The sequence below is a fragment of the Lactuca virosa genome, chromosome 8 (assembly GCF_052849685.1).
Source record: "Lactuca virosa cultivar CGN04683 chromosome 8, Lactuca_virosa_CGN04683_v6, whole genome shotgun sequence".
Lineage (NCBI taxonomy): Eukaryota > Viridiplantae > Streptophyta > Magnoliopsida > Asterales > Asteraceae > Lactuca > Lactuca virosa.
The window spans coordinates 327,964,457-327,978,190 of NC_136433.1; the positions used below are offsets into that span (position 1 = coordinate 327,964,457).

The 13,734-nt window shown below is 33.9% G+C and overlaps 1 protein-coding gene across 2 annotated transcripts in view; it reads left to right on the forward strand.

Moving 5' to 3' along the window:
- The first annotated feature begins 413 nt into the window (after positions 1-413).
- Positions 414-13,734, forward strand: part of LOC145134455 (uncharacterized) — a 28,793-nt gene continuing 15,472 nt past the window's right edge. The window contains exons 1-2 of one of the 2 annotated variants that reach the window (XM_079069301.1): positions 414-787; positions 1,853-2,002. In XM_079069301.1, the coding sequence (XP_078925427.1) occupies positions 1,868-2,002 (135 nt within the window). In that variant the 5' untranslated portion in view covers positions 414-787; positions 1,853-1,867. Of the gene's footprint in view, positions 788-1,852; positions 2,003-8,311; positions 8,718-13,734 lie in introns of those variants that run through there. The other variant, XR_013719156.1, reaches the window with a different exon arrangement.

Genomic DNA, 13,734 nt, shown 5'->3' on the forward strand with positions numbered 1-13,734 from the left:
GTGTTCTTCTCTTCCAATTTATTTCTTGCTTCGTAAATCATGACCTTAGTTTTCTCCGCTTTGCTACTCATATAAATCAACATATCATTCAGGTAAGCGAAAGTATCATAAAAAACAAATTTCATTTCCTTTCCTTTATCTTCTTTTCTTTTTGTATTTTCTTTTCTCGTTCTTTTTCTTTTCTTTGATTAAACTCGAGAACTCCATTAAAGTTCAAAACTCACAAACACTCTCTAAAACAAAAAGCGCTCCCAAACACCGCTAACCCTAAGACAAATTTGACGCCTTCTCCATATTCCTTCTCTTTCTACCAGACTACCACCCTGCTCCCGAGTTCAACTTAAGAAGATAAAAGAAAGGAAATGAGTGGAAATGAGTGGAGAGTAAGATAAATCGGTGCTTCCGAATTTCATTAAAGGATGAAAATGGAAGGAAATGGAAGGCTCACTTCCCTCCTAACTTCCCCTCTAACTTTCCTTCCTATTGGAGGATCAAAGAACAAAATTTTTAACTTACCCGTTAACTCTATCGCCGTTCACCCCCACACCACTGTGTACCGTCGCCGTCATCGTCGCCTTCTACTTCGCCTCCGCGTTCGCCTCTCACCCGCCTCCACCTTCATCCTCTCCACCGGTTGAGGCTACTTCGCCACACAACCATCGTCACCATCCGCTTCCACCCACGACGCCACCTTCCTCGCCGAAGAGAGCATCACCAGTGTCGACGACTTCTCTACCATTATTGCCAACGACAGCCTCCCCACCACTCCATTTTGGGGATTTTTATGGTAAGAACCCTAAATTCATAATTTTTTGGTTAGATTTTAGTAAAATCTTTGTAATTAGTTTTTGGTTTTTTGTTAGTTATCGATTTCTATGTTTCATTGGTTTTGAAACACTTTGATCAAGGAAGAGCACCGATGATGTACTTTGAATCTTTCGCAACTGATTATTTGAACACCGTAATAAATTTTACTTTACGTATTTATTGAATTTTTTGATTTGGGGTTAGAAGAAACTTCATCTCAGTTCATACCTACTAGTTTCCAATGTTAGATTCTGTTTTCTGATGCAATACTTAACACAAACAATTTTCAAATTAATCTGCATTCTGCAGTACTTTGTAAATACATTATTATAGCCAGCAGTTTTTCTTGATTAAAAATTCATCATAGAAAAGATTGCCCATTTGACATTCAAATTTTATGTTGATAACATATTGTTCTTACATGAACAAAGTACTTATTATTTATTGGCATTGTGAGAAGGATAAATTGTTTTGGAATTTTGTAAGCCATCTAATGAATTAGGGTAGGTCTTACTAATTATGAAATAAGTGCTAATAACAGGACTTTTTTGTTTGTCATTTCACATTATCTACATCCCAAATACTTTGTATATATACAAACCAAACAAAAATACACAAAAGACCGAATTTGAATTCCATTTCATTTCCTTCCAACCAAACACATGGTAGAATTGAATTTCTTAACACTAAATGCATGATAGAATTGATCAATCTGATTTCAATTAAAAAAATCATCAGGATCAAGTAACTTTCATGTCTTAACCTCCCAAGTGTGGAATTGAGCTACATTGCACTAATTCATTTATGCTATTATGGATCATGTTTCTTCATAGTTCTGATGCTCAATTGTTGAAAAATCTTATAACTGAAAATATTTATATAATTATTATGCATGAGGATTATTTATTAATACCAGGAAAATGAAACTTATGGTCTTGATGCCATTATAGCTTCTCTTCTTGATTGCTAATGATGATGGAGCTTTTGTAGTTTCTCCTCTCGATTGCTAAAGAACATTCCATTTTTTGTTTCTTTGGACATGCAGTGATAGTATAACAAGATGGATGACAATGATAGTCATTTTAAATCCAAGAGAATTGTTTTTGTGACTGACCAAGTGAAAGAAGAACTGTCAAAGAAAGGATACACCCACCTTGTCATTCAAATGGGTCATGGATCCTACATCCCCCAAAAGGTATATTTAATTATGTTTTTATATTAATTTACTTTAAGTTGATTGAATTAAATTGAATCTAAGTTGATTGAAGCCATATCTACCGGATAGAGTTTGACTTTTACGTGTTTGACTTGATTTGCTAGTTGCAATCAACCGCTATATAAAAAATTTGTTAATCCCCCAATTGCCATTTCATTTTGATAGAAACATATCTCGCTTGAGTACTTCAATATTCAAAGCATATTACCTCAGTGAAAGTTGGATATATTGTTTCTTAGATCAAGGACTTGTTGCATTATTCGGCCTTTTATGCTTAGCAAACAAAATAAACTTGAACTCTTTTTCCTTCTTTTTCAAACTAACAATTGGTCCGGGAGGTATAATATGTCTTCAGAGTAAAATTATATCACACATTCATTGTAGAAGGGTTACAAAGGGTGGTTGAATACAATATTTAGAAGAAAACATAATATTTGTTGTTAATAAACTTTTAAAGGTTAAGTTGATGACTTGTTGTATATTTAGCTTTTAGATAGATGCCCTTTTATGTAATTTTACATATTTCAAAAGCTTCTATCTACTTTTGCCAAACACTCATAACAAAAGCTCTAGCTTCCGGTTACCAGCTAGTTTTGCCAAACACGCCCTAAGCCTACAAGCATTTTAAAAATGAATTGCTTTACCAAGTGTTACACGATAAAAAAGAGAAACAAAATATAATAAAGATTTTAAGAAAGCATATATACATCATGCCCTTTTTCCAATCTTTATGGTGTGTTTATGTATATACGTGCCACTTTGTTACTTGATAAACATGAAAGATGTGAATAGTTTAGAACTTATTCTTAAAGCCGAATTAAAAAATCGACTGTTAGTGTTTGATAAAGGTTATGGATATGAATCCTAATGGCAAAGACAAACATATGTGGAATTATAATTACGTTGCCCATAATAAAGTTTTTAGAAGCAAAGTATTTACATATTTAAAAAACTGCATAAATTTACATTTGTCGAACAACAATATCATAAAAATCCACAAGCAAAATATCTCTAGATTTAATAAAGCATAAACATCCACCAATAAATGATCTTTAGATATAATAAATCATAAACATTCTGAAGCATTTGATGTTTTACCAACAAAGCAAAGGTTAAGACAACTATTTCGTAAACAAAGTACCGAATGACAAATTCATGCGTTACATGTGTTTGGGTATGAAGTACATAGAAGCTTAAAGATATAAAGTGATAGCTTGATGTGTTTGGGTATGTTGTACATACAATGTTATATTATTTACCAACATAATAATAGGGCGACATACATGATTATATAAACTTGATGTAGGTTTGCATGAGACATCATCAATTTGATTTTGCTTCTCTAGATGTTTAGGAGGTTAACTTTTGATGTTTAGAATTGAAGTATGTAAAATACTTATGAATTTAGAACTACTTACCTTTATTGTTAGTATTGATCAATAAAGATCTATTTATAGGACGTATCATCTATGTATTAACTATTACTTGCTGTGATTTCTAATATTTGGAAGATACTAACGATAAGTGCCACATATGTATCCAATAGTTGAATTGAGCATACAAAAGCAATTGTATCAAATAAATATTAAAAGTTTTGCCTTAAAAGCTATTGCAACTTTATCCTGCATGTAGATTTGGAGATCCTTTTTGTAATTTTTTCTAGTTTGACCACCCTTAACTGTCATAGGATCATAAGTCCTTTATGCTGCCACAACAGCCCCCGCGGTGTGCAACTTGCATTTTTTCTTACATCATTTGAAATTTGAATTAATATACCACGCGACCAAATAAAACACACAATATTATCAAACATTTAGGAAAAAAACTAGTGTACTGTTGAAATGGGTTAATTGAGAAGAGGGGCTCTTTATGCATTATATAATTAATATACCAAACTAGTCCACTTATGTCAAGGGACTTGAACCCTCAATCTCAAGAAGTGAGCGCAACACTTGTAAATTTAATGGATTACTTTTGAAATCACCTCATTCTGTTGATTTCGGTTTACAAAAACGAAAGTCCTCTGTTAGTGGTAAAATAGTTATTTTTTTCACTCATGTCGTTTATTCAATCCATAAAGCAAATATTATTATTATTATTTTTATACAACACTTAACTACAAATACACAATATTTATCGATTCTAACACTATATTCACACAATACTTAATGAGAAAAACGGAACAAAGCCTTTAGATGTCAACAACTAAGTATTTGAAATGGTTGTGGATTACGAACTACTTATAAATAATTTTAATTGCCATTGTTGGCATTAAGCTTTGAAGATCTATGTACATGATGTATCTTTAATACGACTTGGGGCGACTTGGGGTGTGTTTGACAAAATTAGCTGGGAGAGGGTAGCTTGTTGCTTGTAGCGTTTTGTTAAAAGCTACATGAAGTAGCATTTGGATTTGGAGCGTTTTGTTTAAACTAAACGCTAGAAGCTTGTAGTGCCAAACAATGTTTTCTGTTCAAAGTGGAGCGTTTTGTCAAACGCTAGAAGCTAGAAGCTCGCAAACGCTACGTGCCGAACACGCCCTTGGTATAATTTAATTTTTACCCTTCATGGCAATAGACATACATATGAGGTGTTTATATATAATAGATGTGATATTAGCATACTATAATTGTTGTAATTATTAATATAATATAATTTTAGTTGGAAAAGTCACCATAAAAGAGAACTTGCAAAGCATCAAAACATTTTTTCCCCTTAAATATCCTTGCTACGAGGCGTGAGTGCGTTTTGTTTGCTTTTCTATATGTGGCACAAATTTGATCCTACAAACATTTGAAAAATGAACTATTATACCAAGTGATCACACAACAATAAAAGGGAAACAAAAAATAACGAGACATTTCGAAAAGGGCGGTGATTCGTACTCAACACTTTTTAGTCATATACAACAAATTATGTTTTATACAGTTATACAATACAATCATATAAATCATAAATTGTTGTGTATGGCTAAAAAGTGTTGTGTACAAATCACTACTCTTTTGAAAGTATAGGATCGAGCCAAGAGTTGTAAGTATTAACAACCGTATAGTATGCATTTTGGCATGGTGTTTCACAACATTATAAAACATGTGAATAATTGTGAAATTGAAGCGATCATCAAAACAGAATACACAACGTGGATGCAATCAAGTATTAAGTGTTGAAACAACATATCAACAACCAATAAGGAATAAAGTCCTGATACTTAAATGTGCGAGTGGAGAAAGTGTATTTAAATCTCCTACTTAATGAAAGGTGAGCACCATAAATCTATCATGAAACATCGTGTAAAAAAGACAGGTGAATTCCATGCAACCATTTTAAAATCCACTAATCTTTGATCCCATATGTTTTTCTTTAAAATTGGATTTAGGTATACAATGTCAATCGCTTACTTACAAAACAAAAGAATACATTGATTTACCATCTCATTCAAATCGCTATTTGATTGAAAAAAGATTGAAAACTTATAATAAATATGTAGGGCCATACCTAGTTAGAGTCCCTTTAACCATCAAATCCAAATAGAATAACAATATGATCTGTAAAAACTACCACCATAAGAGATTGTTCTGAGCATAAACTAATTACTTAAAGAGTTATCTTGTCATGTGGTAGTTATTGTGGCAATTTGTTGGTTGTTGAAGGCATCTAGTCTAGGTGATGCAAGTAAGAATCAGATCATTCATAACTATTCCTTCTACCTCTTTCGGTTTCGTGTTATTAATAAAAAATCTCCTTAAGTATTCTATTCATTTATTAAATAATAATGTCATTTTTTCCGCACTTACGAGTTATTTTAAATTGTGTAGGCGGAGGAATTGACACTATTGTTTAATGAATGAATAAGATGTTTAAGGAGGTTTCTTATTAATAATACGAAACTGAAAGAGGTAGAAAGAATAGTTATGGATCACCTGTTCTTGTTCTCATTACCTAACTGTATCTAGTTGCCTTCAATATCTAACAAAATAGCCACAATAACTGCCATATAACATGTTAGCTCTTTAAGCAATTAGCTTCTCCTTTGGACGATTTTTTATATGGGTGTTGTCTATACGGATCATACTATATGCTATTTGGATTTGATGGTTATGGGACTAATAAGACCCTACATATTTATTAGAATTTTTCAACCATTTTTTTTCAATCAACATGTAATTCAAGTGATTTGGTAGATCAATGTTTCTTAATTTTCGTATAAGTATAATGTTGATAACGTATACCTCATCCAATTTTGAGGAAAAAATACGACATAAAATATTAGTGGATATTGAGATGGTAACTTGGATGAACCTCAATCTACTTTTTTTTTATGGCGTCCACCCTTCGTGAAGTAGGAGAATTAAATACCTTTTCACCACTTATCACGACGTTATTTCTTCCTGGTTATTGATATGTTTTTTCAACAATTTATAGTTACTTGTATTCACGTTGTGTATTCTGTTGTGATAATCGCTTAAAATTTTCAAATATACATGTCTCACAATGCTGTGTAAACATTGTGCCAAAATGCATATTATATTGTTGTAAATACTTACACCTCTTGGCTTGATCCTAATTCCTATATATATATATATATATATATATATATATATATATATATATATATATATATATATATATATATCAGTGTTGTCAATAGCGATCATAGCGATCGCTATTGCGTTTAGCGAGGCGAGGCGTTGGTGTGTCGCTATGGGGCTTATAACGAGGTAATAGCGACGTAGCGATAAAATGTTTTTTTTTAATTAAATCGATTTTTTGTATAAAATGGCAAAATTGATTGCTGGAACATGTTTTTACTGATCGGAATTGGTCTAATTATTGATCGGGATTGCTAATTTTGCATTTGGGATCGCCAATTTGGTGTTTGGATCACCGATTTGGAGATTGGCAGGAAAACCATCGATCGAAAAAAAAAAGTTGTGCTTCACCTCTTCGATTAAGTTTCTGAATTCTAATGCTATGATTAATGCTTCTAATATATTCAATTGATTATATATTCCATATTTCTGTACTCCTATTCTACAATTCCTTTAACTGCCTATACCACAATTCCAGTGTTACCACTTTTCTTCTAGTTTTGCTTTCCTGTTTGAAGTTGTTTGAAGTATAAATTAGGTTTGAAGTGTTAGAAGTTCTATTTTTAAGGAAACTTTAATTTTTGTTTTTATGTTAAATGTTATTAAAACAAATAGGAGCAAGGTTTTCTGAGATTTGTGTTAGTTTGATTCCAAGTAGTATGATAATGGAAAGTTTTCCTGCATTGCTCCTTCTCTCCATATCAGCTTCAAAGGTTTTTGTTCTAGATTATTTTACACTTCGTTTCTTTCTTTGTTGTACACCTATGTACTTACAATTTCTGTTCTTCTCAGTTATAATTTGAATGCTTATTGTGAATCAGTTATTTAATATTCATGTTTTAGAACTTATTTGAGCCACTAGTATTGGTTTATAGCTTATTTATTAGTTATAATTGTTAAATAGGTGAATGTATAAATAATATTAATTTTTTATTAGGCAATCGCTAAAATGAAATAGTCGTCGCTATTCCATCGCTATAGCTACGTAGCATATAGGTAGGTTATCGCTATAACCTCGCTATCGCTATCGATAACACTGATATATATATATATATATATATATATATATATATATATATATATATATATATATATATATATATATATATATATATATATATATATATATATATATATATATATATATATATATATATATATATATATATATATATATATATATATGATTTTCAAAATCTTTTGTTATTTTTGTTTTTGTTATTTTTATTATTTTATTATTTTTTTCTTTATGGTGTAGTCACTTGGTATAATAGTTCACTTTTCAAAAGCATGTAAAATCAAATTTGTGCAACACATAGAAAGACAATCGAATATTTTTATGGTAACACATCTCTTGCCCTCGTAACAAGGATATTCGTGGAAAAAGAATGTTATTAACGTTTTGCAAGTTGATGTTGTGGTAGTTTTCTGGATTAAACTTTATTATATTGTTAATTACAATAGTTTTTCATATCTTTTAGATACAAACAACTCATATGTATGTCTATTGCTATTGCCATGACTTGGGTAGACATTAAGTGGTACTAAGTCGTACATTGAAGATACACCTTAAATAATGTGTCTATAGTTACTGTTGTATGAAAAAACATCCTTTGCGTGGTTTGAATAAACGACATGAATAAGAAACAAATGATTATCTTACACCTTATATCAAAAGACTTTCTTTTTTGTGAACTAGTTCACGAAATCAACAGAAGAATGTGTTAAGGTATAAAGTGACCCTCGGCAGCTGAAGTGTATGAGCCATACCAAAGACCTAAGACCTGATGATTCAAAGGAACTGGCGAAGAGTTAAGGCTCAGCGAAGAGCCTTGTATGTTTTGAGTTACACCGAAGAGGAGTCGACCGAAGAATGAAGATTCCTTAGTTGTCTTTTCATAGCTTTATGCTGACATTTCTTGTAAGACTATCCAAATCAGTCGTAGGCATGGGCAGTATGGCCGCCTAACTATTATTTTATATTTTATCATGTACTGTTTTGCTCTTTAAATAGATGATCATGTTGATCAATCTAAACACACCTTCACTTCCATTATACTTCCTGTGTGTATTCGAAATATTGAAATACAGAAGTCTCTTTCTCAGATTATCTCTTATCTTATGTTGTTCATCAATTACTAACTTGGTCTTGACTGCAAGCCTTGTTACGATTCAACTATGTTTTATTGTTTAGCTTTCTTAAAAGATCTATTGAGATTAACTTATTCCATATCTATCTCAAATATTATTCAAAAGTTAAGTTTTTCTTCTCTCAACAATTTGTATCAGAGCAATAGTGGTTGCTTTTTAATTTTCTTTAAAAACCAAACTTGTTTTCAAAAGAAAAACTCTGATTTAAAAAGCCTTCTATACCATTTAGCTCATCTTTTTAAATCTAAGGAAAATGGCACAAGCTTATTCTCTAAATATATATAACAGTGTCGGAGGTTCGGATAGAGCTCCAATACTCGTTGCAAGTGAATACCATCATTGATCTCAAAGAATGGAGAGATATCTAAGAAGACTTGGAAAGGCCACGTTTAGAGATCTGTAGAAGAAGGACCACATGTTCATATTCTCACACCCATTTTCACTGACGGTGACCAAGTTAGACTTGGAGGAGGTTAGATCGCCATGACCAAACCCACCAACAATGATATTGAAAAAATGAAGAAAAATTCTATAGCCTTCTATGAAATCTCGTGTGGTTCCTCCAGATAGTTTTGATATTATCATTAATTGTAAATCTGCTAAAGAAATTTAGGATATACTCAAAAATCTTTATGAAGGTATTGAACAGGCACAACACAAGAAGCTCACCACTGCACTCAACGAGTTTAACAACTTCAAAGCACTACCTGGTGAAAGTCTTGATGATTCCTTCAAAAGATTCAACCTCATCGTTACAAGATGCCAAGCGTTGGTACAGTCAGAAGCAACCATGAAACAAACCTATAGTTTCTAAATGGCTTGGGTAGAACAGTGGACTACAACAAAGATGATCGTCCAAGGAGATAGCAAGATCTAAACGCTCTTCGTACAAACTCTACGGTGAGCTCCAAGCACAAGATTCTACGGTGATGAAAGACTGTGGATCTCGGTGGACCATTAGCACTTGTTGCTTATATACCTCAGTTTCCCAAAGGATCTCAGTATCCCCATACCAGAGACTCTTTATATCAAACTCCATATGACAACTCTTCTCAGTCATATGAAGCACATATGGAGCTAGAAGATGAAGAAGGTTTTCAAAATGCCTTAGCTCTTGTCAGTTAACAGTTCAACCGACTTCCACCACCCAACTTTCGCAAAAACCAACAGTTCACAAGACCACCTTTAAATAGAAACTACAACTCTCAAAACAATCCATCTCCCCATCCAAATCAAAGGTATCACAGAAATCCACCTTATCAGTCTCACTCTCAAAACACATCTATGATGATCACAAACTCCACTGAAACACCACATGAAGACAAATCCTCAGACATCAACAACGTCCAGGAAGAGAAAAAGGATGGAGTTCTCATCTGTCGCAAGTGTCATAAATAGAATCACTTTGCAAGGGACTGTAAAGCCAATGTGGTCAAGGACAAAACATTCTACCTCAGAATGGCTCAGGAGGTGGAAGATAAAGAAAAAGTAAAAGCATTGGTAGCTCAAGTTCGAAGAGACCACCAAGTTTGGTATTTAGGAGATGAAGATGATAAACCTGACAACAAGAGAAAAAGAGGAAATATATGTCTTGTTGCAACCGAGAAAGATGGCTCAACCAATTTGAAAAAGAACTACTGTTACATGGCCAAAGAAGGAACTCTCAACATCGTGGAACAGGTAAAAATTATGATTCAATCAAATAATTATAACATGCTTGAATGTGAACCTCATTTAGACAGACTGACTCAAACGTGTGCTGACGTCCTTACAGATTATAACAAAACCTTAGATGAAAAGAACATAGCGACCCAAGAGCTGTATCACTTGAGGGGAAGACTAGTGGACAAAAAGCTTCAGGTCACTAAGGGCCTGTTTGATTTACCCTCTTACTGGTCCAGTAAGAGATTATCTCTTATTGGGTCCGGTAAGAGTGTTTGATATCATAAAATATAACATCTTACTAGGTCAACAACCTCTTACCAACTCCACATAAAAAAGACGCCGACTGAGAAAGATAAGAGATTGTTTACCTATCTGCCGTTCTCCTTTTCACGCTTTCCTTCTCCTTGCCCACCTCCTACATCTGCAAGGGCAAACTGATATCTGCACCACTCTCGTCTCCTCTAAACGATGCCTTTTCCGTCCTCGTCCAACGTCACCGTATCTAGCGACGCCGCCTCCTCCTCCTCCTTCCCCTCATCCTTCGGTATGTCTCTCCCTCTCCTAATCGATCTGTGATTTAGATTATTGCATCGATTCACACTGAATCTCTTCTCACTGCTCGCTCAATCTCTTCTCATTGCTCGTTCAGTTTGATCAATTACAAGATCAGAATGGTATTCCCTTTCGTTCTTTATGTAAATTGTCACCTAGTTATGTGTTGGCACTCTTAATATTAAAAAATGAAACTGAAGTGATGCTAACCATTGAGAATTTGACCGAAACAACTTCGAATTTAACTGCTAATAGGGACGATGATTATGCAGAAAGTTTTAGGGGCAAGGTTAGTAAGCGATATAGGAGAGTAAAGTGATAGCAACAACTGGAATGGTGTCAAATGGAAATTTTTCGAGACAAGGTTGAAGGGATTTGTTGATGGAGGTGCAACCATGAAGACGTTGAACAGTTTTTGTGCTCGATGCCTACCTGCTTAGTGATGAATGTGAATTGGGCATGGATTTGGTCAAGAACATACATCGTGAGCATTATAAATCATCCAAGATCTTTTTGTTTGATATATATTCTATGCAACTTGTTCGTGCATTGTGTTTCAAGTTGTTGCAATTGCTATTGAGATACGTATTGTTGTACAACACACTGTGTGAAACAGAGGTTCTTGATGTTTCTGTAAAATTTGTTTGGGAATTAGTCATAGGAAAGATTATATCTTTTTGTTATTGAATCATATTGATTGTGGGGAAATAAAATACGGGTTTTCTCTGTATGTTGATAATTTCCTTGACTATGGGTTTTTTCCTGTGTATTTTGTAAATGTATGAATTATATGCATTTTATATTTGGATTTGAAATGATTTATCAAACAAATACATTTTATCCAATACAAAATAGAACATAAGGGTAATATGGTCATTTTCATCTCAGTCAGATGCATAATCAAACAATATGGTTTCAATCAGAACAGACTCAGTAAGATTTTCTAACTCAGTCAGACCTGACTCAATCAACAGCTATCAAACAACCCCTAAGCTAGAAAGGAATTTGTTATTATAAAAAGATGCTAAACTACTTTGTGAAACTCAACTAGATATAACTTTCAATCAACGGGATTAGCCCGCAATGAAATTATACGCTTGAATCTTTTAATAGAAAAACTGTTTAACGAAAGCGAGGCTATTGAGAACCTAGTGAACAATGGATCTGTTGATAACTCTTATAACTGGGGATGGTCCAATGGTTATCGTACTGGAGAGAAATCTCCACCACGATTTGACGCTGATCACCTTATGTCCCTCCTGACCGGACCTTTCACTATCCCACTAATGACAAGACCTTCCCTGAGGACTTAATGTGTCATTTTGGAAAACCTCATGCCCTTAACAATAACTGTGTAATAGAGGAAATCCTCCTATAGGAAACCTCTGAAAATTAACAGTCGCTACCCATCACTGGAACAATCCATTCAGGATCTAGTTCCGAGGTAGATGAGGAAATCATTGTGGAAGGACCTAATGCACCATCAAAGTCCACTGAGGACTTACCCATCTCATGCTCTGCGGACCCCAGTCCTTGTCCAACATAGAAGTCTTACTGAAGACCTTTGTTAAAACAACATCCAAAATTCAACCTCTTCCTTAAGGGGGTTAAAAACGGTCAAATTGAAATTTGCCAATGCTCTCGATGTCATGAACGTTACAGTTCTGACGACTCATCTCCCAGACCTATACTGAAGAATCAACTTTTCAAAGCAAGAATTTCAAGGAAAAAGGGTTTATCGAAACCCCCAGAAGAAAAAACTTTTCAAAATCATTCCGTGGTAGTCAAATCATTTCAAAATCACTCTGCGGTAAATAAATCTTTTCAAAATCATTCAGAAGCAGAGAAAACATTTCAAAACAACACAAGATTAGAAACCTTGTCTAAACTCTCTTCAGAAAAGGATCACAAAATCAAAGGTCTCTTTTAAACTCCGAGTCCATCAAAAAACAAGACTGCAGTGTCCATATTCCAGACCAAATCTTTACATAAATCGAAGGACTCTTCGGTCACCCTTAATTCCAATATTGGACAAAGAGACAAGTCTGCAGTCCCTGTCAATCATAGTCGAAACAAAATCAAGACTCATGTAAAGACAAAGACAGTCTATAATGTGGGTCAATGAACAGAAACTTACCTTCGGTTTCTACCTACCTGTGAAGAAGATACATCACACCTCAATCTCTGTCTTCAAACAAAAGACAAAAAATCTTAAACCAATGATCAAGAAAACTTGGATAGAAAAATCTATTCCTCGGTCCCAAGTCAAAACAACACAAGTCACCATCACTCCCATGCATTTACATGATAGGAATTTTTCGTACATTGTTACGGGCCCCAAACAAGTTTGGGTGCCCAAATTAAATCATTGATTGTGTAGGCGTTGTGTGTGGAGGACCATGAAGAAGATTGATTAATTGATAGTGCTTGTTCCTTGCACATGATGGGAAGGTTAGAATACCTTCGTGACTTTAGGCCAGTTACTGGTGGTGGATATATTACTTTTGGAAATAATGCAAATGGAACAATTCGGGGTTATGGTGTTCTGACTATAGGCAGCTTCTCTATTCTACAAGTAGCTTCTGTAGATGGTTTAAAACGCAACCTAATTAGTGTTGGGTGTAAAGTTGGTCATCGTGTGAAATCTGATGACAAATACTGCTACATCATGTCAAGTGACAGAGAGACATGTCTCATCAAGTCTAAAGCTGAAGGCATAATGTATCCTCTAGACGTCTCTCCAATTATTGGCAA